The sequence below is a fragment of the Rhinopithecus roxellana genome, chromosome 11, assembly GCF_007565055.1.
Source record: "Rhinopithecus roxellana isolate Shanxi Qingling chromosome 11, ASM756505v1, whole genome shotgun sequence".
NCBI lineage: Eukaryota > Metazoa > Chordata > Mammalia > Primates > Cercopithecidae > Rhinopithecus > Rhinopithecus roxellana.
The window spans coordinates 119,666-144,554 of record NC_044559.1 but is presented as its reverse complement, the minus strand read 5'-3'; the positions used below and the strand labels follow the sequence as shown (position 1 = coordinate 144,554).

At 39.4% G+C, this 24,889-nt stretch overlaps 1 protein-coding gene and 1 long non-coding RNA gene across 3 annotated transcripts in view; one reads left to right on the top strand and one right to left on the bottom strand.

Moving 5' to 3' along the window:
- Positions 1-11,303, top strand: part of LOC115900286 — a 46,625-nt gene extending 35,322 nt beyond the window's left edge. The window contains exon 4 of the long non-coding RNA XR_004059943.1: positions 10,917-11,303. This is a non-coding gene — a long non-coding RNA (uncharacterized LOC115900286). The remainder of the gene's footprint in view (positions 1-10,916) is intronic.
- A 2,881-nt stretch (positions 11,304-14,184) lies between these two features.
- Positions 14,185-24,889, bottom strand: part of LOC104678082 (cyclin-Y-like protein 2) — a 60,065-nt gene continuing 49,360 nt past the window's right edge. Inside the window, exons 8-9 of one of the 2 annotated variants that reach the window (XR_004059942.1) lie at positions 17,723-17,885; positions 14,185-16,213 (exon numbers count right to left, since the gene is read on the bottom strand). Coding sequence is in view for 1 of the 2 variants with exons in the window: in XM_030940060.1 (XP_030795920.1) it covers positions 16,103-16,213; positions 17,723-17,885 (274 nt within the window). In the remaining variant the exon portion in view is untranslated. The remainder of the gene's footprint in view (positions 16,214-17,722; positions 17,886-24,889) is intronic. The other variant, XM_030940060.1, reaches the window with a different exon arrangement.

Here is a 24,889-nt window from a genome sequence, read left to right as displayed (position 1 = left end):
TTTGTTATAATTTCTGTTCTTGTACATTTGCTGAGGAGTGCTTTACTTCCAACTATGTGGCCAATTTTGGAATAAGTGTGATGTGGTGCTGAGAAAAATGTATATTCTGTTGATTTGGGGTGGAGAGTTCTGTAGATGTCTATTAGGTCCGCTTGGTGCAGAGTTGAGTTGAGTTCAATTCCTGGATATCCTAAACTTTCTGTTTTGTTGATCTGTCTAATGTTGACAGTGGGGTGTTAAAGTCTCCCATTATTATTGTATGGGAGTCTAAGTCTCTTTGTAAGTCTCTAAGGACTTGTTTTATGAATCTGGGTGCTCCTGTATTGGGTGCATATATATTTAGGATAGTTAGCTCTTCCTGATGAATTGATCCCTTTACCATTATGTAATGGTCTTCTTTGTCTCTTTTGATCTTTGATGGTTTAAAGTCTGTTTTACCAGAGACTAGGATTGCAACCCCTGCTTTTTTTTGTTTTCCATTTGCTTGGTAGATCTTTCTCCATCCCTTTATTTTGAGCCTATGTGTGTCTCTGCATGTGAGATGGGTCTCCTGAATACAGCAAACTGATGGGTCTTGATTCTTTATCCAATTTGCCAGTCTGTGTCTTTTAATTGGACCATTTAGTCCATTTACATTTAAGGATAGTATTGTTATGTGTGGATTGATCCTGTCATTATATTAGCTGGTTATTTTGCTCACTAGTTGATGCAGTTTCTTCCTAGCATTGATGGACTTTACATTTTGACATGTTTTTGCAATGGCTGGTACCTGTTGTTCGTTTCCATGTTTAGTGTTTCCCTAAGGATCTCTTGTAGCACAGGCCTGGTGGGGACAAAATCTCTAAGCATTTTCTTGTCTGTAAGGGATTTTATTTCTCCTTCACTTATGAAACTTAGTTTGGCTGGATATGAAATTCTGAGTTGAAAATTCTTTTCTTTAAGAATGTTGAGTATTGGCCCCCACTCTCTTCTGGCTTGGAGAGTTTCTGCCAGGAGATCTGCTGTTAGTCTGATGGGCTTCCATTTGTGGGTAACGTGACTTTTGTCTCTGGCTGCCCTTAACATGTTTCCTTCATTTCAACTTTGGTGAATCTGACAATTATGTGTCTTGGAGTTGCTCTTCTGGAGGAGTATCTTTGTGGTGTTCTCTGTATTTCCTGAATTTGAATGTTGGCCTGCCTTACTAGGTTGGGGAAGTTCTCCTGGATGATATCCTGCAGAGTGTTTTCCAACTTGGTTCCATTTTCTCTGTCACTTTCAGGCACACCAATGAGACGTAGATTTGGTCTTTTCACATAATCCCATATTTCTTAGAGGCTTTGTTCATTTCTTTTTACCTCTTTTTTCTCGACACTTCTCTTCTCACTTCATTTCATTCATTTGATCTTCAATCATTGATACTCTTTCTTCCAGTTGATTGAGTCGGTTACTGAAGCTTGTGCATTTGTCACGTAGTTCTCGTGTTATGGTTTTCATCTCTATCAGTTCTTTTAAGGACTTCTCTACATTGGTTATTCTAGTTAGTCATTCATCAAATCTTTTTTCAAGGTTTTTAGTTTCTTTTCTCTGGTTATGTAGTTCCTCCTTTAGCTCTGAGAAGTCTGATCAACTGAAGCCTTCTTCTCTCATCAAAGTCATTCTCCATCCTGTTTTGTTCCATTGCTGGTGATGAGCTGCGTTCCTTTGGAGGGAGAGATGCGCTCTGATTTTTCGAATTTGCAACTTTTCTGTACTGCTTTTTTCCCCATCTTTGTGGTTTTATCTGTCTTTGGCCTTTGATGATGGTGACATACTGACGGGGTTTTGGTGTGGGTGTCCTTTCTGTTAGTTTTCCTTCTAACAGTCAGGACTCTCAGCTGTAGGTCTGTTGGAGATTGCTTGACATCCAGTCCAGACCCTGCTTGCCTGGGTATCAGCACCAGAGGCTGCAGAATATAGAATATTGCTGAACAGTGAGTGTTGCTGTCTATTCTTGCTCTGGAAGCTTTGTCTCAGGGGTGTATCCCTGCCATGTGAGGTGTGAGATGTCAGTCTGCACCTAGTGGGGAATGACTCCCAGTTAGGCTACTCCTGGGGTCAGGAACACACTTGAGCAGGCAGTCTGTCCATTCTCAGATCTCAGCCTCCGTGCTGGGAGAGCCACTGCTCTCTTCAAAGCTTTCAGACAGGTTTCTGCAGAGGTTTCTGCTGATTTTTGTTTAGCTATGCCCTGTCCCCAGAGGTGGAGTCTACAGAGGCAGGTAGGCCTCCTTGAGCTGCAGTGGGCTTCACACAGTTCGAGCTTCCCAGCGGCTTTGTTTACCTACTTAAGCCTCAGCAATGGAAGGTACCCCTCCCCGAGCCTCACTGCTGCCTTGCAGTTAGATCTGAGACTGCTGTGCTAGCAATGAGGGAGACTCCGTGGGCGTGGGACCCTCCAGGTCAGGTGTGGGATATCATCTCCTGGTGTGCCGTTTGCTAAGGCCCTTGGTAAAGCGCAGTAGTTAGGGAGTTACCCGATTTTCCAGGTGTTGTGTTTCTCAGTTTCCCTTGGCTAGGAAAAGGGATTCCCTTCCCCCTTGCGCTTCCCAGGTGAGGTGATGCCTTGCCCTGCTTCAGCTCTCGCTGGTTGGGCTGCACCCACTGACCAGCAGTGACTGTCCAACATGCCCCAGTAAGATGAACCCAGTACCTCAGTTGAAAATGCAGAAATCACCCATCTTCTGTGTCAGCTCATGCTGAGAGCTGGAGGCTGGAGCTGTTCCTATTCAGCCATCTTGGGTGTGCCCCCACCATTGCAATTTATTAATTATATCTCACGTTTCAAAATCATTCCCTTAGAAATACACCAAAATTATTTAAAATCTAAATGTTTCACAAAATATTCCAACACAAAGTATTGAATAATTGACCAAGTAATAAGACTAATAATGAATGAGTAAATTACAAAAATTTTATCCCTAGCTAGTAGTGATTTCTAAAGGGTCAATTTCAGTAAAAATTGTAAGTTCAAAAAAATAGTATCTTTAAAAATACAACTGAAGACATAAAACTTGAAACTTCTAAGTTAAAAAAATTGTCAACACAACTTTTTTCAGACCAGAATATAAAACAGTTTTTTTGATCTTTATTCTCTCACAATCATGGAGAATCAAACCAAAAATAAATATAGAAATTATTCAAGAATGTCAAATCTGCTTGAAATTATTTTTATAAGGTAGATATAAACAAATATAATCTTTTTTTTTTTTTTTGTAAAGGGGGTTACACAGGTTTCCTTTAGACTATAAATAACAAGAAAGCAGGAATCATTTTCTACATATGTTCCAAATAATAAGTGCTATTAAATGCTCAATCAATATTTCTTCAATAAAAAGCCAGCACTAGCATCAAGTGTTAGAAATAAAAGCATTAAAATTATTTCAATGAATCATCTTGAAATAAAATTTAAAGAACTATCTTTTTTGGCTGTGCATAGTGGTTCACGGCTGTAATACCAGCACTTTGGCAGGCTGAGGCAGGCAGATCACCTGAGGTCAGGAGTTTGAGACCAGCCTGGCCAACATGGTGAAACCCTGTCTCTATTAAAATGCTAAAATTAGCTGGGCATGTGGCACACACCTGTAATCCCAGCTACTTGGGAGGCTGAGGCAGGAGAATAGCTTGAAACTGGGAGGTGGAGGTTATAGATGAGCTGAGATCTCACCACTACACTCCAGCCTGGGAAACACAGCAAGACTCCATCTCAAAAAAATAAATAAATAAATAAATAAAATAAACGTCTTTTTTGTTGTGGTGATTCTTCATCAGGTAATGCATGATGAGGCATAAATGAGCAACACAAAACATTCCAGACTGGAAAATTCAATTAAGGGAAACATTGTTTCTTAGTTCAGCTAAAGACGGGGTCCTTATCACATGATCATGAAACATTAGGTTCATAGACACTTTGGGGGGTTAGAAAAATGGAATTTATTAAGCAAAAAGGATAAAGGGGAACCAGGACCCCTCAGCAGTGCAAGAGTCCTGCTAGCATAGGCATCCCACTTCAGAGATTGAATTCCAGGTTCCACTCAGGAAGGGAAGGGGCCAGGCACCCCCCACCGCAAAATTCCAAGTCTCCACCCTAGTGCACACTCCTCCCAGTGCGCAGGCTGGTGGGAGGTTCTCTGATGACCCCTTTTTACTCAGCTCCTTCTAAGGAAGTACATCTAACTACCGTTAGAATAAGGATACTGTTTCCTGCTATCAGGGGCAGTTTGGGGAAAACAGCACTCAGAGTCCCCTCAGAGGCCTATCTAAGGGTCCCTGGCAGAAACGGCCAATGTCCGAGGCTCCAACTACATGACCATTCAAAGTTTGATGGCTGAAGGTGAGAAGAGACACAGCAGGTTATTAGAAAACATGTGTCAAAATGAAACAAGAGGAGGGGTAAGGACAGCTCAAAAGTCCCAAGGCCTTTTACCAGTTTGCACAGGGAGAGGGAAGTCAAAAGCCCAACTGGTAAAACAACAACAACAACAACAACAACAACAAGAACTTTTTGCCAGCGTATTGGCCTTCTGGGTTCCCTTCCCCTGAGCCCAATGCTAAGCCAACCAGTTTCAGGTTTGGGAAATTAATTTTTTCCAGTTTGGAGAATGCATCTGAGGAAAGTGTCCCACAGTATGGAGACACAATTACCTATCTGTGAAGAGAGGACAGAGGAGGAGAAAGAAAAAGATGTTTTTTTCAAAGGAGTCCCAGGGTTTCAGGATGCATTTGAAAGGGGCACAGACTGAAGACGAATGGCTACCCATTTAGAAAGAGGGGAGCAGGCATGCCTGGTTCCCTTCTCTTCCTAGCAGATACACCCAGAGTATGTGAGGGAGAGAAGGAGGAGTGTCCTCTTTCCTTCTTCTGTCCTTGCATCCCTGAGTCCTGGCAACCTTGGCAGGTGCCGCCCATTGGTGCCAAAGCAGCTTGCACCCATGAAGCAGGGAGGACCTAGAGAATAAGAATTATCCACTCTCACCCATGTCTCTATCCCACCTACTTTCAGTAGTTCCCTAGACCACATTTATGCCATGGATACTACTCACCCATAAAAAGGAACATAAAAATGGCATTCATAGCAACGTAGATGAAACTAAAGATCATAATTCTAAGTGAATTAACTGAAGAACAGAAAATCAAACATCATATGTTCTCACTGATAAGTGGGAGGTAAGCTATGAGGATGCAAAGGCATAAGAATGATACAATGGACTTTGGGGACTTGGGGGAAAGGGTAGGAAATGGGTGAAAGATAAAATACAACACATTGGTCAGCGTACAGTGCTCAGATGATGGGTACACCAAAATCTCAGAAATCACTACTAAAGAACTTATCCATGTAACCAAACACCACCTGTTCCCCAAAAACAAAAATAAAAATAAAAAGACAAATATTAAAAATAAACAAAAATAAAAAGACAAAACATTTAAAAGTCTAGGATAGGAAAAACAAGAGGTCTTATGAATCTATAAGACATACTTCTGTCAGCATGCCTAATAGGTTTACATATTTATGTGCTGTGTACACAATGTTTCTCTACTATAAATACAGAGCTATAATTCATTGTCCTAAAGAAAAATAAAAGTGCATAAATCAACCATTTTATCAATAAAAAAGACTAGTCATATGTTTTTTCAAGTTCATGTGACTTAAGTAAAATTTTTTATAAATAAACTGACTTTCAAATTATTGGCAAAATAATATTAGAAATGTTGTGAGAATTATTAGCATTTTTGTTTGCATTTGTTTATTGAGTGATTTCATGATTATTCCTGCAGAATACTGGAAGATTTGCCATAAGGGTTATAAAACCACAAAACACAGCCCAAGACAGAATGATCTTTGCTTGTGCAATTTTTGATAAATAGGACACGAAATATCTTAGTTTAATGAAAACAGCTAACTTCTGAGTTATTGGTAAAAATACCCTTATATTTAACCTTAAGAGTCTCAATTAACATCTGAAATTCACAGCTATAAAAATGATTAATAGGGAATTCACTTTAAATAATGACTATCAAAGTTTTCATACATAATCTAGGTAAAGGCAGGGCACGGTGGCTAACATCTGTAATCCCAGCACTATGGGAGGCTGAGGCAGGCATATCACCAGAGGTCAGGAGTTCGAGACCAGCCTGGCCAACATGGTGAAACCCCGTCTCTACTAAAAATACCGAAATTAGCTGGGCATGGTGGTGGGCACCTGTAATGCCAGCTACTCAGGAGGCTGGAGCAGGAGAATCGCTTGAACTGGGGAGGCAGAGGTTGCAGTGAGCCAGGACCACACCAGTGCACTCTGGCCTGGTCATGAAGAGTGAAACCATCTCAAGAAAAACAAACAGGCCAGGCGCGGTGGCTCAAGCCTGTAATCCCAGCACTTTGGGAGGCCGAGACGGGCGGATCACGAGGTCAGGAGATCGAGACCATCCTGGCTAACACGGTGAAACCCCGTCTCTACTAAAAATACAAAAATCTAGCCGGGCGAGGTGGCGGGCGCCTGTAGTCCCAGCTACTCCGGAGGCTGAGGCAGGAGAATGGCGTAAACCCGGGAGGCGGAGCTTGCAGTGAGCTGAGATCCGGCCACTGCACTCCAGCCTGGGCGACAGAGCAAGACTCCGTCTCAAAACAAACAAACAAACAAACAAACAAACAAACAAACAAAACAACAACAACAACAAAAACCACTAGGTAAAACATTAAATAAATTAATATGGTAAATGTAATGGAATAAATGCTTGTAAAGAGACTTGCCATATGGTTGAGGATCTAAGGTTATCAACGGATATTAAGTAGCTGGATAATTTCCAACTTAAAAATACAGGAAAACATTTTTTAAATGTTCTTATTAAAAGGTAAATATCTTTGTTTAATTCAAAGCTTCCTTAAAAGTTATGTATAAAACAAGGTAAAAGAAACCAGGAAATAAGAGACGTAAGAAAGTTAAAGATATAAAGTGGTATTTTTGATAAAGACAGTGAAAAGGAAAGCAATTTTACATAAGAAGGTATTTTGTGTGGTAAATTTTTTGCCCTAAAATGACTAGGTTGTTCAAGAAATAGAAATATTTAAGCAAAACAGAAAGTTTAAGCATGTTGTGCATCATCTACGTAGGTTGTAGAAAAGTTATTTAATAGAAACTTTGTGTTTTTTGAAGAAAATGAGGTTGTATACCTTAGTTGGGTATGATTAAGAAGAATATTATAATAGTCTCTCTAGAAGTGGGTCTTTGATATTAACAAAATTACATGAATACAAAAAAATTGGTTAAAACAAGATTTTATTTGAACTATTTATTTATTTATTTTTGAGACAGAATCTCACTCTGTCACCCTGGAGTGCAATGGCGCCATCTTGGCTCACTGCAACCTTTGCCTCCTGGGTTCCAGCGATTCCACCTATACTTCTGAGCCACTGTCCATAAATCATGGGCTTCCATAACCCCCTTGCTCAAGTTTAATAATTCAATACAACTACTCCCAGAACTTAGCAGAGAAACTTTTACCTATATTTACCAGGTTATTATATAGGATACAACTCAGGAAAACCAAATGGAAAAAAAAAAATGTATAGGACAAATAAGGCAGGGAAAAAATTGGGCAGGTAGTAAATCTTGATAAACAGCCATGATTAAGAATCCTCCATCCTTTGTGTTTTGTAGAAGCAGCTTACTGCAAATAAATACCCTTTTCATTATGACTCAGATGATGCTTCCTCTTTTAGATATCACGAATTCAGACTCTTTAAATTCTCATTTTTCCCTCATAAACAAATAATTTTGTCTTCGGTGTTCAGAACAAAATACTTGTTAAACAAATTTTGCTTAAGTTTCTCTCCCTTCCTCAGGCTCCCAGACTCTGGTCCATCTTCAGTCTGAGTTCATTTCTTTTTACTCTTTGTTCATTTCTTTTTACTCTTTTTTCTCTAAACTTCTCTTCTCGCTTCATTTCATTCATTTGATATTCAATGGCTGATACTGTTTCTTCCAGTTGATCGAGTCAGTTACTGAAGCTTGTGCATTTGTCACGTAGTTCTCGTGTCATGGTTTTCATCTCTATCAGTTCGTTTATGGACTTCTCCGCCTTTATGCCCCTCCAGAGAAAAGGCTGAGATACACCCCACCTTTATGCCCCTCCTAAGAAAAGGCTGACTTTAGGGTGAAACATTCTCTACCCTTGAATGTGATTTTGCCATTCTCCATTCTCCTCTCTCTCTCCCATCTTCCTTCTAATCTTGTTTGCTTCTCCATATGAAACACAGCCCTTTTCTGCCTCTTTTGAGATGCCTGTAGATCTGATGCTTGATGCCTTCCCCATTGCAATACTCCTTTAGAATAAAGTCACTTCTTACCTACATCTGAATTTGACAGTATCAAGAAACAGCCTCAGGAAAATAACAATTACACTCTCACAGAGGATATCACAACCTGCCTTCGCATTTCACCTCTCACCATGTCTGCCTGTGCATTCCCAGCTTTCCAGGGCTCTGGAGCTTCACTCAGTATAAAGGCTCCTTCAATGGCTGCTCTGAGCAGGCTGGAACAGCTGCAGGGGAAGCTCCCCAAGAAGAAATGACTGTGCTAGTCATGAACTCATTTGACAGGTCAAGATTGGCCTTAGCCTGCAGCCAACGGGCTCAGGTCTCTGATTTCCAGTCAAGGTTATTCATTTAATTTTTGTTTGTTTTGTTTTTTTGAGACGGAGTTTTGCTCTTGTTGCCTAGCCTAGAGTGCAATGGCGAGATCTTGGCTCACCACACCCTCCGCCTCCCGGATTCAAGCTATTCTCCTGCCTCAGCCTCCCGAGTAGCTGGGATTACAGGTGTGGGCCTGGTTAATATTGTATTTTTAGTACAGACAGGGTTTCTTCATGTTGGTCAGGCTGGTTTCGAACTCCCAAGCTCAGGTGATCCACCTGCCTCGGCCTCCCAAAGTGCCAGGATTATAGGCGTGAACCACCGCACCCACCTACAGAATAGATTTATCCACTCTCACAAATACTCCACCATACAGAAAAGAGAAACTGATTTTTTTTTTTTTTTTTTTTTTTTTTTGTAAATCACCGATTGACCTACCACAATTTCTTGTGGAACTGTATTAATTTATCTGCAGATATAAAGGAAAAGAATTTTTCCTTTTCACCCAGTAATATCCCTAAAACTAAGCCCTGAGATTCTGCTTGAAACCACCCCTGGAAAGTACAGACCTCAGATACTTATTACACATTCTCAGGAGTAGAACAAACAAAATAATAATTTTTAACAAATTAAAAATATCATTAGATTTTTTTCTGATAGTCACATTTTTATGTTTTTTTGAGAATACTTTCCCATCTTTCAAGCTCTGTCAATAAAATGCATTGTATACTTAATAAACATGTAAGTTGAAATAAGAAAACAAATCTTTTCAAGATGACACACTCAGGGTGTGGCAGTACTGGCTGGAATGTTAATAGGCCTGACTCTAGTGTCAAGTCAGGATATCCTATCATGTGGATGCTTCCACCCCTATTCTGTTCACCGAAGTACTCAATGACCACCCTCTGGAGAGCCTCTGCACTGTGCCCCCGGGTGTGCCTGGAGTGCATTTTTCTTTGCAGGTCATTGCACCATCTTGCTAGAATGGATTTTCATTGTCTTTGGGGATAGTTTTTCTCCCTTCCCAATTCTGAAAAAATCCAGATGGTAGGAATTATTTCTGTCTTTCCCCGAAATATCACCATTCAATTGGCTGACCAGCAATGTGTCTCCAAGTAATGGAAACTGGGGTTGGAGAAAGAAAATCTTAACGCCACAAGGATTTAGCTTTTTAGATAAAGGGTAAAGCAGATTTATAATCATCTACCAGTAATAATTTTTTTTATTATACTTTTAAGTTCTAGGAGGTGTGTGCACAATGTGCAGGTTTGTTACATACGTATGCACGTGCCATGTTGGTGTGCTTCACCCATTAACTCACCATTTACATTAGGTATATCTCCTAATGCTATCCCTCCCCACTCCCCCTACCCCATGACAGGTCCCAGTGTGTGGTGTTCCCCACCCTGTGTCCAAGTGATCTCATTGTTCAATTCCCACCTATGAGTGAGAACATGTGGTGTTTGGTTTTCTGTCCTTGCAATAGTTTGCTCAGAATTATGGTTTCCAGCTTCATCCATGTCCCTACAAAGACATGAACTCATCCTTTTTTTATGGCTGCATAGTATTCCATGGTGTATATGTGCCACATTTTCTTAATCCAGTCTATCATTGATGGGCATTTGGGTTGGTTCCAGTCTTTGCTATTGTGAATAGTGCTGTGATAAACATATGTGTGCATGTGTCTTTATAGCAGCATGATTTATAATCCTTTGGGTATATACCCAGTAATGGAATGGTTGGGTCAAATGGTATATTTCTAGTTCTATATCTACCCACTAGCATCTTGGTAGGTCTTGTTTTTATTTTGTTCCTGAGAGTTAGTAGAATGGCAGCTGTATTTTGTTTTGTTAGTCCCATATATTTCTGTTAACTTTATTATTTGCTAAAAAAATTTTGCTTGTATTTGTAGAAAGGTAAAATGATTTAAGATTTTTGTTAAATAGGGAAATTAGTTATTTACGATAAAAAGAAATGTGCTTTTGTTTCTTTGTTCCCAATTAATGTACATTAATTTTAAAATGTATTAAGGCAATAGCAAAGAAAATAAAGAGATGCCATAGAAGTCTCTTTCTCTTTATGTTTGCATGCAGATACACTGCTTCCTAAGGATATGTGAGGAGAGATGTGGATTTTAATTTTAGAATCAGATTTTTCAAATGTACTTAAAGTATAAGCAGCAAAAATTTTGTTAATCTTAAACTCAAGCAAATTCCAATAACATAAGTAGAACTAATTAAAACATGTTTTAATTGAATATACTTCCTAGGTTTCTCCTAGCAATTCTGTTGTTTCATGATCCACTTGAAGAAATGAAGATATGTGGAAAAACAGTAATTGCCCGAGATTGCCTTCCATTTTATAAATGCTCCATTTATGCTGAAACAATCTGAATAGACACGATGCTTTTTTGTGCATCTGGTTGGAGGACAGCAACTCCCAAAACTTTTCTATTCAGCTGCTGGGTTCACAACTTGCTGTTGAGCTATAAACCCACATCAGGAAGCCCAGGTACAAACTGAGGGTTGGCTTCTCCCTGGTAATCTAACCAGATGCTTACTGAGCCTGAGATGCTACTTTCATACCACCTTCTGCCGACTGCTGCTTTGGCAAAATAAAGATTGTCCACCAATCTACCAACACCATCTCACTTTAAGGCCTGGTATGTCAGCATTCTCTGTCATACTCTGAGGTATAGTATGTGGGAGACATGACTCAGGTAATTAGGAGCTTAAAGTGTTTCAGGGAGACCACATAAATCTAGTGAGAAGTGAATTAGCAATATATGAGAGCATGTAATTTCATGTCAAGGCAGGTGCTGTGAACTTGATTACATTAGTGTGTAAGTTAAAGCAGCTGGGAGAAGCAGACTAGAAAATACAGTTGTTGAGCTGAGTCCTGAGAGAAGGGCAACTGCACCTTCCACCTTCTGTGTGCAGGACTCTCATCTGCACATCTTCCCCATGCTTTCCCATTGCTCATATTCCTCCAGTGGAAAAGAAGGGGGCCAGGCGCGGTGACTCATGCCTGTAATCCCAGCACTTTGGGAGGCCGAGGCGGGCAGATCATGAGGTCAGGAGATCGAGACCATCCTGGCTAATACGGTGAAACCCCATATCTACTAAAAATGCAAAAAAAAATTTAGCCAGGCATGGTGGCAGGCACCTGTAGTCCCAGCTACTCTGGAGGCTGAGGCAGGAGAATGGCATGAACCCAGGAGCCCGAGCTTGCAGTGAGCCGAGATCATGCCACTGCACTCCAGCCTGGGCAACAGAGCAAGACTCTGTCTCAAAAAAAAAAAAAAAAAAAAGGGGGTGGGGGGAAAGGGCAAAGTCCACATGCTGAAACAAGAAGGGCTGCTTGACTTAAAAAGGTGGAGAAATAGGTGGACCCAGGATAATATTGGTGAGAATGGTGTTTTTTGTTGATTTAGTTACAGAGCTCTTGAGCTTATCATGAATAGAAATAGGGTTGATGCAGAGCGGCTGTAAGCATAGACTTGGGAGCCAGGCTGATTGGGAATATAAGTCCCAGCTTCACCTTTTATGAGTTCTATGATCCTGGACACTCCACCTCTTACTATGCAGTTTTCTCATCTGGGAAAATCAGAAAACGGTACTTAAATCCTAGGATTCGGAAGAGTTCAAGGATTAAGATAAGTGAAACAAGGGAGAGGCAACTGTTCAGACAAGAAATAAAAGGAAATTGGCAAGACAAGGATTTCAATTGGAACCTAAGAATCATTTAGGTTATGTGTTACAATTTTAGATTCCCAGGCCTCAGCACCAGGAATTGAGATTCATTAGATCTGGGGCCCAAAAGGCTGTTTTATAAAAAGACACTTACAAAATTCACAAAAATAACTCAGTTTCTGTATGCCCTTACCAGTTCCCTACTAATGTGAACATCTCGTATTGACATGGTACATTTGTTAAAACTAAAAAGTCAATGTTAGCACATTACTACTAACTCCAGACTTCATCAGGTTTTCCACTCATGTTCTTTGTCCCAGGATCAAATCCAGGATACCATACTGCATTTAGAGAAGCTGCAGTTTTCACAAGCTCTTTCAGCTGATGAGAGGGAGGTGGGTGACAAACATCAAGCACTGCCACATTGGAAAGTAGCAGAAAAGGTTAAGGGTGAGGCTGGGATAGTCATTGCAACCTCTGCCTCCTAGGCTCAAGCGATTCTCATGCCTCAGTCTCCCGAGGAGCTAGCACCATAAACGGCTCCCACCATGCTTGGCTAATTTTTGTATTTCTAGTAGAGAAGGGGTTTTGCCATGTTGGCCAGGCTGGTCTTGAACTGCTGGGTTCAAGTGATCTGCCCGCCTCAGCCTCCCAAACTGCTGGGATTACAGGCCTGAGCCACTGCGTCCAGCCCTGACTTACTTTTGAAGTCACGAATTTATGTTCAGTGTCCCTCTTGCCCAACTGGTTTTTAAATCTCTGACCACTCATATATGTCAGGACTTCTACTTAGTTAATGGCATATTATAAGGTGCAAACCATCTTATAAACAAGGATTCATCATACACTTTTTCTTCTAAGTTTAATACAGATCATTGATTCTAGTTTGCAATTTATCAAGATAAGGTGATGAGTTGAAGATTTTAACTTAGGTACTAAATAATTAAAATGGATAAAAATATACCAATATTATCAGGATTTAGTGAGAATCACTGAAGCTGAGTGGCTAGAACTTTTAATTCAAAAAAAACAGTGATTTATTTTTAACTAAAATGTAACCTTGAAAACAGTGTGCTAAAGTCAAATTATGTGGTTTAGGTCACCCTCTGTACAGCAACTTTAATTCTACTTTCTGTACTTCCATATTTTTTCTGTGTAACTTAAAACTTCAAACACCCTCGTTCTAATTCTACACTATTCCTGGAAATCCTTTCTCTTTGGTATATTTATCTAATTTCATATTCTAATGTGTTTTTCCTCTCAGATACAATAACCAGCTATTCAAAGATGCCATCTAATGCACTATGCCATTAAGTACTGTGGCCAGAGAGTTATTTTAAGTGTAATAAATTATCTTAAAATTGAGGGCCAGGCATGGTGGCCATCATGCCTGTAATCCTAGCACTTTGGGTGGCCAAGGTGGGCGGATTCCCTGAGGTCAGGAGTTCGAGACCAGCCTGGGACACACAGTGAAACCTGGTCTCTACTAAAATACAAAAAAATCAGTGGAGTGTGGTGGTGTGTGCCTGTATCCCAGCCACTCGGGAGGCTGAGGCAGGAGAATAGATTGAACCCAGCAGGCAGAGATTGCAGTGAGCCGAGATCGCGCCACTGCACTCCAGCCTGGGCGACAAAGCTAGACTCTGTCTCAAAAAAAAAAAAAAAAAAAAAGAAAACAAATATTACATCTTAAATACAGGCATGGATTAAACCAACTTGTGTATGGTCAAGGAAACTTACAAAAATGCTTTAAGACATATCAAGACTGATTTAAACCATTTAAGTTAGGCAGAGAGGCAACACTATGTGACTAGAAGTGTTATAAACACATTTGCTACATTTTAATTAGTTTACTAGTTTTCTTTTAATATAAACATGAGAAATGAAAACCACATCAATTGTAGCATTTATCTTTTGAAAATAAAACTGCAATCAATACTTCAGTCTTTAAGTTCTGCATTCCATAAATGATATTTTTCAGGAGCTAGTGTTCCTAAGGCTTATGGAAGTTCCTTTTAAATAGCAGGACATGAAATATGATACCTGCACCCAGGTTAACATGTGGGATAATAAAATTATTACATCACCTACTACTATTATGGTCCACTTCCTTCTCATTAGTTACATGTGAATTAACACAGATCCTCCTCTTCATCACATCTAGGGAAAATAATTTGAGGTGATCAATGCAGATAAAAGCCATCCAAAGAGCTACTTTACAAGAGAAAAGGGAACTTAATAAAACCACAAGAATTCCAAAAGTCTTAGTGTAATTTTAAGCTTTGATACTTGTAAAAGTAACAATGCTACAAACATTTACAAAACATCATTGAAAAGCCTGTTGTATTTTTTTTTAACGTTTATTTAGTTTTGCCATTTTTTTAAGTGACAGGGTCTCATTATGTTGCCAAGGCTGGAGTGCAATGGCTATTTACAGGCACAATCACAGTGCACTGCAGCCTCCAAGGCTAGGCCTCAAGTGATCCTCCCATTTAAGCCTCGTGAATAGCTGGGACTACAAGCATGCCTAGCTCCTGAATATTAAGCTTTTAATTTTTTGTTTCAGCCCTTCTTGAAGATAGCAGATACTGACTGAAACAAAAAGTTAAAAGCTTAATATTCAAATTCTGCAAAATAAAGCCAGAGGCGGTGGTACACACCTATGGTCCCAGCTACTTGGTAGGTTGACATGGGAAGATTGCTTGAGGCCAGGGTTTTCAGGCTGTGGTGCGCTACGATTGTGACTCTAATTAATCATGGTACTGTAGCTTGGGCAATATAGTGAGGCACCATCTATTAAAAATAAAAAGAAAAAATACAATTACACTTTCAAATGATATTTTGTAAAGATTTACAGCATGTATATATATGCTGCAGTCCTCTGGAGGGCCCAGGCACACTATATTAAAGCTAAAAACTGCCCTGAAACTTTCAGGACACCTCATATTTTATTATTTTTACATAACCACTGGATCACCATGTTGCTTGGCACTATGAAAACATCTTTGAATACATTTACTTAACAATAAGAAAATTTATCAGCAAATGAGAACCATTATAGTTCACAAGAAATACACCACAGACCTTCATAAAAGTAGATAATCAATAACCAATACTTTCTCTTTTTATGACCCCAAACATGCTAAACTGCTAATAAGAAGGGCTTACAAAGGATGTGAATGGCAAATGTTATCTGGCAGCTTTTGCTTGATGATTGCCAGTAACTAGTAGCTTCCATGGTAAAAGTAGGAAGGAAGAGCCCTTCCATACCTGACAATCCTGGGTCTGCTCCTAGTGGCTTTAGGAGTTATTAGACTCCCATGTTTTAACAGTGATACTGCACTGATTCCAAATGCATATGCAGCAATATTGGGGAAAAGAAAAAACATAAAGAAACAGAAAAGTTATCTTTAAAATCTAAAAAGTTAAACTATTGTTTTAAAAGCCTTACATAGTTCACAGCTATCAGCCCACACACTAAGCAAATATCTGTGCGTGGGCAGAAGGAGTCTTCACTTTGGAGTGGTTTTTATAACTCTGTATACATTAAACGGGACAGAAGAGTGTAAGGGTGTGTTGTTACCCTGACAACATCCCATTCTTTACTATGAAGTGCAATCTTAGTTTTCCTTGAGTTAACTTGAATTGAGGTGTTTCTTCTTTTGAAAATACCAACTTTTCTAGTTCTTTAGCAGGAGAGGTGATATTTTCCTGTCTTTTTTGATGAGGGGTTCAGATGTTACAATACCCCTTATTTCTTCCTTCAGAAGAGGATGGCCTTAGCACGCTGAAGATGAATTAAATCATCAGCACTCAAAGACCCATTCTTGGCAGCACTATAGAAAACTTTGTATTGTTCCATCCTTGAAAAAGCCTAAGAATGTCAAACAGAAAAGAGGTACAATTTTAAAAAGGGTTCCAACTTTTTAACAGTCACAACTGATGATAAGCCACACATGCAACTCCTTTAGATAGTTCAGTTACAGCTACTTTTTTTTTTTTTTTTTTTTTTTCTGAGACGGAGTCTTGCTCTGTCGCCCAGGCTGGAGTACAATGGCGCAATCTCGGCTCACTGCAACCTCCGCCTCCCGGGTTCAAGCAATTCTCTGCCTCAGGCTCCCGAGTAGCTGGGATTACAGGCACCTGCCACCACGCCCAGCTATTTTTCATATTTTTAGTAGCAACAGGGGTTCATCATCTTGGCCAGGTTGGTCTTGAACTCCTGATCTTGAGATCTACCCACCTCGGCCTCTCAAAGTGCTGGAATTACAGGCATAAGCCACTGCGCCTGTCCCAGTTATAGTTACTTTCGCTGAGGTTTACACTGCCAAGTTCTGTCACCTCACTAAGGTAATCTCAGGGCTAGAATTAGATTGCTGGAGCAAAGGGGAACTTGTTTTATTAAGTTACTTAAAAATTGGGCTCCCAAAGATGTGACAGTATTGTGACAGCCCTCTAAGAGCAGTATCATCTGTTACCTGTGTACTTGTTCCTTAAAGATAATGAATGTACACTTTTGCAAAAAGTTAGTTTATTAGTCTATTCAAACTACACAATCTATAGTAGTTGTTATATACTCAAAGCAAATTTTAATGATGCAAGCCGGTGCTGGATTGTATCAGAACATCAAGGAAGTCTAATGACTATAGCATCAAAAGGCATTACTTCACTTGCACATTAATTATGATAGAAAATGTATGATTTTAAAATACTTCCGAGGTACCACAGAACATGCCTATTTTAAATGTTCATCCTTGTCAGCTCTAACTTTTCTGTGTACTTACCAAAAGTCACAAACCACAAATATTACTTTGTCCCATAAAAGTTATTATTTCCAGTAAAATCCCATGTACTTCCTGCATCCAGTACTTGAGAAACATACACCTTACACAGTCTAAGTGCAGGTCTCTTGGCTTAGGCACTGATGCTTTGTCTAACAAACCCATGGGACTGACTGCACTGTGGTATATACGGTAGAAAATGACATAAATTTGCAAACTGAATAATAAAAGAAGTCAAGAGTAGTAAGTGTATTATGTATCTAGACATTGCTCAGAATACAATAACAAGAAATCATTTATATATGATTTGAAAGGGTAAAGGTTCAAATGGGAAAGATTACAAATGAATTAAATTTGATTAAAATATTCTGAATTATAGTCACAAAAGAGAAGATAATATCTATAATTTTCAAATAATGTGGATCCTTGTAAAAACCAGTAAAAGATACAGGAAATAGAATGCCAAAAAGGTAATAAGCTCTTCAGTATGTTAGTTAATTTTGAAGCTTTCCATTTTTCTAATCACTACTTAATATGACCTAGTCACAGATGTTGGCATTGGTGTTTGACTGAAAACCCACTTAGTAACTTCGTAGCCTTACCTCCAGCTTCCATGCTCTTTCTCTGTCAAGAAGATAAACTGGCGAATACAGGCCGTTGTCATGTGCCAAGGTGCGAAGATCAAAGTAGAATCTGCTATAAACGCTGCCAGTAACGCCAATATTATAATTAATTAGCTTCAAGAATTGCCTTTCCAACTCATTCCTGGGGAAGAAGAAACACAACAAAACCAACACAGGACAATATTAGTTCAAAAACATTATTCTCATGTGAAAAATGTGGTAAAGCCACCATGGACTCTTAATTTATTAGCTCACATGAAAGAACTCACACTACAGAACCCTACGATCTACAAGAAAGCATGCAACTTTCCCAGTTTTCTTTGAAAACTTAGAAAAACAAAAACAACATGAATGTAAAAACTGGGTTAATAACTTGATTTTTCCTTCGTGCTTTCAAAGACATATTTGAATATGGAGAAAAACGACATAATTGTAAGAAACATGATAAGTTCAGCTTTTTCATTTCTTTGAAAACATGAAAGGATTCAATGGAGAAAACCCTTATAAATACAAACATCCATGGTAAAGTCTTCAATTGTTCCAGTTTCACATGAAGATAATAACTCATTTCTGAAATAAAACCTATGAATGTACAGAATGTGGAAATGCCTTCATTTATGTGATATTTGCTCCAAGACCCATGATAACACACACTGTAGACAGACCTTATAAATATAAGACAGCACACTGGATTGGAACCCCAGTAGATTACCAAATACAGAAAAGTTTTCAGTTTTAACAATTTCTTCAACATTTATGTGAAAACTTCCCCTACAGGGAAATCCTCTCAGTGTTCCTAAATTGGAGAGCCTGATGCAAATTGATTATGGTATAATCTTTAAAAATGTGTATAAGAAAATGTTATACTACTTATAAATATTTTGTTTCTCAGTGATTCTTCATTTGAAAGGGTCTCTGTCCTTCCACTTCTTTTGCAAGAAAACATTGAGGTCAGAATTTTGTAGATACTCCTTAAACAATATTAAATGAATTTAATAGGCAGTGTTTTTTTGTTAAGTCAGTTAATAAAATTTTTCTCTTTTTATTTAAAAATATCACACTGAGCTACTAGAATAGCTCCAAATTCTTTTTTTGAAACAAATACAGGCTATGCAGGTGGATTCCTACACTAATGTCCAAACAGGGCACAGCTCCTTGCAGCCCATTCTGCATCCAGCACCCCAAGTTTGGGATGAGGAGAAAGGGGACAGCCTTCTCTGCACTTGTGCAGCTGACTCAGGGCTCATTTTTGAGGGATCCATTGCACAGCTCAGACTCCATGCTCACTCCCAAGGCACCAGCAATAGTGATCAGATGACAGAAATGATGGATGCCATTTATTAACTGTCACTATTAAGGGGCAGGAATACTCTTTACACTTCAGACTGTAGAAAAATCAAAGAGAAACACCTTGGCTAGACTAAACCCATTTTATGACACGCCTTTTTGTAGGGCACTGGCCTTACACAGTGTTTCTCCTAAGCTGGAAATGAAACCCCAAGGTGCTCCGCATCCATCACCCCTGGCCAGAACAGAATGTGCGGATGAGTTGAATGTGGTGAGAGGGGAACAGGCTGGAAGCAGCCCTCTGTCACATGATTATTCAGCTGTCCTGGCCAAAGATTTTTGTTTGTTTGTTTGTTTTGAGACAGGGTCTTGCTCTGTTGCTTAGGCTAAAGTCCAGTGGCATGATCCTAGCCTTTCAAGTAGCTGGGACTACAGGTTCATGCCACTTAGCTGGACTATTTTTTAAAATTCTTTTTGTAGAGACAGGGTCTCACTTGTTGCCCAGGCTGGTGTTAAACTCCTGTGATTAAGTGATACTCCCACCTTGGCCTCCCAAAAGTGCTGGTATTACACACATGAGCCAGTGTATCCAGCACTTTGTCAAATGCTTAAATAAATAAAAAACTAGAGTAATCTTACTACTTTCATAGTAATCCCTGTAAAGACTTAACTGTATAAAAACAATTAATACCTCAACAACATATTTGGTTTCTTGGTTTTAAAGTTTTATCCATTGGCTAAATCAACAAATGCTTGATGTTCTCCAGTATGGAAAGCAGTCAAGATATAAGCAGATATGTGGTTTTCTCATTTGTTTAACTGAAAACCTAACTGAAACTTTCAACATTAATTTCCTATTCATATAACCGTAAGACTATAGGAATGCAAATCAGATAATACTTTAATAATCAGCTAATCAGGACTTAATTTACTATAGGAATATATGCATTTTATAATCCCTTATGTTTCTCCATAAACATATTTTAAATGTATAAAATGCAGTCTTTTATATAATTAACATGTTATTAATAGAGACTTAGTTATTGAAGAAAACCATTATGCCTAAAGGATATGTATCTTCTTAATTTTTTGTTGTTTTTTAAATGGCTGAATAGCATACCCTTTACAGGCACAGAAAATTTTCTGAATAGGAGTTGCTCAGTTTAACTTATATGTATGTATGTATATATGTATGTATGTATGTATTTATGTGTGTGTGTCTGTGTGTATATGTGTATAAATATATACAAAATCCTCATAGCTTAGCTCCCACCTATAAGTGAGAACATACGATATTTGGTTTTCCATTCCTGAGTTACTTCACTTAGAATAATGGCATACAGCTTCATCCAAGTTGCTGCAAAGGCCATTATTTCATTCTGTGTTATGGATCAGTAGTATTTCATGGTGTATATATTCCACACTTTCTTTATCTACTCATTCACTGATGGGCAGTCCATATTTTTGCAATTGCAAATTGTGCTGCTATCAACATGCATGTGCATGTGTCTTTTTCATATGACTTCTTTTGTTTTGGGTAGATACCCAGTGTGAGATTGCTGGATTGAATGGCAGTACTGTTTTCCATAGTGGTTGTACTAGTTTGCATTCCTATCAGCAGTGTAAGTGTTCCCTTCTTACCTAATCCATACCAACACGTACGATTTTTCAATTTTTAAATTATAGCCATTCTTGCAGGAGTAAGGTGGTATCACACTGTGGTTTTCATTTGCATTTCCCTGATAATTAGTGATGCTTCTGAAGGAAAATATATACTAACAAGACAAACAGATGTTGAAAAGTTTTAAGAAAAATCTGATAAACACTAATTCTTAAATGGTTCAATTTACAGTCTAAAAGAGATCATTACAATCAACAGCAGAGGGACAAGATAAGTGTACATTACACACTTTGTTGCAATGTTTTACAATTTCTAAAAATCGTGAACATGGCTCCTGTTCAGAGCATAGATCTGAGTGCTTCTGCATTTACAAACAGCACTTGTGTAGTACTGGAGCTGGCTTCTGCCACCACTGCTTCTGGAGCTCACATCTGTGGAAACCCGCACATTTCTCTGCATATTTTCTGACCTTGTAATTAGAACTAGAGCCCCACCAGATTAGCTGCTGGTTTTGAGAATAATTTAGCCACCATTATAACGGAGCTAAGTGTTCATAATTACAAATTTTGCTCCCTTCAAGAAACCAGTTTACAGACTGATGACAGCAGTGATTAAGAGCACTTTAGCTTCTGCAACTTTCAAAGTACTTCTATTTGTTTCAAATTCATTTTCTTTTAACATCCTTTGCTAAAATGGCTACTAGCGATATCACCATGACAACTCAGTTTCTACAATTAGCAAAGCAGTAATTTAGCAGCCATTTCAAAACCAACTGACCATCACTAGTGAGTCTCTTCTTAGTCACAAGAATCCTCAATTCACTTGTAAATATACAGTGTAGTAATCCTGAATGAAAATCTTTAAATATGTTTTTGGAGTATGCTATGGGTGTATATATTTATGTGGTATACAAAATATTTTGATGACTACAACGTGTAATAATCACATCAGGGTAAATGAAGTATCCATCATGCCTCAAGCATACTTTTGTTTTACAAATAATTCAATTACATTCTTAAAGTTACTGTAAAATGTATAATTAAATAATTCTTGAGTGTTGTCACCCTGTTGTGCTATCAAACACTAGATTTTGTTTATTCTTTCTCACTATATGTGTGTACCTATTAACCATTACCCCTTACTCCTCATCCCCCATACTACTTTTAGCAGCCTCTGCTAACCATTCTCCTACTCTATATCTTCACGAATTAAATTGTTTGAGGCCAGGCGCAGTGGCTCATGCCTGTAATCTTAGCACTTTGGGAGGCTGAGGGAGGTGGATCACGAGGTCAAGAGTTCGAGACCAGCCTGGCTAGCATGGTGAAACCCCATCACTACTAAAAAATACAAAAAATTAGCCGGGCATGGTGGCACGCATCTGTAATCCCAGCTACTCAGGAGGCGGAGATAGGAGAATCTCTTGACCCCAGGAGGCGGAGGTTGCAGTGAGCAGACACAGCGCCACTGCACTCCAGCCGGGGTGAAAGAGCAAGATTCCATCCTCAAAAAGCAAACAAACTAACTGTCTTAATGTTTAGCTCCCACAAACAAGTGAGAGCACGTGAAGCTTGTTTTTCTGTGCATGGCTTATTTCACTCAACATTTCCATCCATGTTCTTGCAAATAACAGGATCTCATTCTCTTTTATGGTTGAATAGTACTCCATCGTGTATATGTACCACATTTTCTTTAGCCACTCATCTGTTGATGGACATTCGGAATGCTTCCCAATCTTGGGTGTTGTGAATAGTCCTGCAATATACATGAGAGTGCAGGTATCTCTCTGATATTCTGATTTCCTTTCTTTTGCATATATACCCAGCAGTAGGATTGCTGGATCATATGGTAGCTCTATTTTTAGTTTTGAGGACCTCCGAACTTTTCTCCATAGTGGTTGTACTTAAATTACATTCCCACTAACCTTGTATGAGGGTTACCTTTTCTCTGTATCCTCACCAGCATTTGTTATTGGCTATCTTTAGAATGAAAGCCATTTTAAGTGGGGTGAGATGATCTCTCATTGTAATTTTGATTTGCATTGCTCTGAAGATTAATGATATTGATGTTGAGTATTCTTTCATATACCTATCTGCTATTCATATGCCTTAGTTTCGAAACAGGGTCTCACTTTGTCACTCAGGTTGGAGTGCAGTGGCACAATCACAGCTCAGTGCAGCCTCAATCTTCAAGGCTCATGTAATTTTTGCACCTAAGCCTCCCAAACAGCTGAAACCACAGGCACGTGTCATCATGCCTGGCTAATGTGTCCTCTTCTGAGAAATGCCTATTCAGATATTTTGCCCATTTTAAAAAACAGATTATTAGATTTTTTTTCTATGGAGTTCTTTGAGCTTCTTAAATATTCTGGTAATTAATCACTTGTCAGATAGTTTTTAAATATCTTTCCCCATTCTGTGGGTTGTCTCTTCACTTATTTGATTGTTTCCTTTGCTGTGCAGAAGCTTTTTAACTTGATGTGACCTAATTTGCCCATTTTTGCTTTGGCTGCCTGTGCTTATGAAATATTCAAGAAATATTTGCTGAGTCTAGTATCCCAGAGAGTTTTCCCAATGTTTTATTTGTTTCATATTTCAGGTCTTAGATTTAAATACATTTTTTAATTTTTAATGTTTTAAAAAATAGAGACAGAATCTCACTTGCTCGCCCAGGCTGGCATTGAACTACTGGGCTCAAGTGATTCTTCTATCTCGGCCTATCAAAGTGCTGGGATTACAGGTGTGAGCCACTGCACCCAGCTGAGATTTAAATCTTTAATCCATTTTGATTTGAGTTTTGTATAAGGTGAGAAACAGAGGTCTAGTTTCATTTCTCTGCATATGAATATCCAGTTTTCCCAGCATCACTTATTGATGAGACTGTCATTTCCCCATTGTATGTGCTTGGCACCTTTGCTGACAATGAGTTCACTGCAGATGTATAAATTGGTTTCTGGGTTTTCTATTCTGTTCCATTGGTTTATGTGTCTGTTTTTATGCCAGTGCCATGCTGTTCTGATTACTATAGCTATAGAGTATAATTTGAAATCAGATACTGTGATTCCACCAGTTTTATTTGTTTTTTGCTCAGGATGGCTTTGGATATTCTGCGTCTTTTGTAGTTACATATAAATTTTAGAATTCATTTTTTATTTCTATTTCTGTGAAGAATGTCATTGTGTTTTGTAGACTTGTAGAGGTACCACATTGGTGGTCGGAGACCAGACCTGAAGGAATTCTCTGGATTAGCAGACAGGGACTCACTTCTTCCCTCACTTTCCCACAAATGAAGTCTCTCTCTCTCTCTGCTAGGCTGCCTGGGGCTCAGAGAGGAGCAATACAAGCACCCCTGTGGCCACCACCACCAGGACAGCACTAGATCTGAAGCTGGTACAGCACTGTGGCAGGCCAAGTCCCACTATAACAAGTACCTGCTGCCACTCAAGTCCCTGGGGCTCTACAATTAGCAGGTAGTAAAGCCAGCCAGGCTTCTGTCCTTCCTTTAAGTGCAGTAAGTTTCCCTGGTCCCTGGATGGGTTCAGAGGTGCTGTCTGGGAGCCAGGGCTGGAGTCATAAACCTTAGACATCTACCTGGTGTTCTGCTCTACCATGGCTGAGCTGGCACTGAATCTAGCAGGCAAATCCATTCCCACTCTTCCCTCCCCTTTGCCCAGACAGCCCAGGTGTCTCCACATACACCATCATCACAGTCCCATGGGGATTACTGTCAGGTCACCACTGATGCTCACTCAATGCCCAAGTGCTCTCAGTCAGCTTGTGGTGAATGCTGCCTGGCCTGAAATTCACTCTTCAGGGCAGCGGACTCCCCTCTGGCCCAGGGTAGTTCCAGAGATGCCATCCAAGAACCAAGGCCTGAATCGGGGACTCCAACAGTCCACTTGGTGCTCTTCTCCACTGTAGCTGAGCTGGTATCTAAGCTCAAGAAAAATCCTCTTAACTCTTCCCTCAGCTTTTCTCAAACAGATGGAGTCTCTCCTCACAGCCACCACAGCTAGGAATGTACTAGGTCACACCTGCAGCCAGCACATCTCTGAGTCTCACTCGAGGCCCATGGCATGTACTACCTGTTCACCACTGGTGATTCTTCAGCGCCCAAGGGCTCTTTCATCAGAAAGTGATGAATCCTGCCATTACTGAGTCCCTTTAAGGCAGCAAGTTCCCTTCTGGCCCAAGGTTTGTCTAGAGATGTTATCCTGAAGCTGGGACCTGAAATGGGGGTCT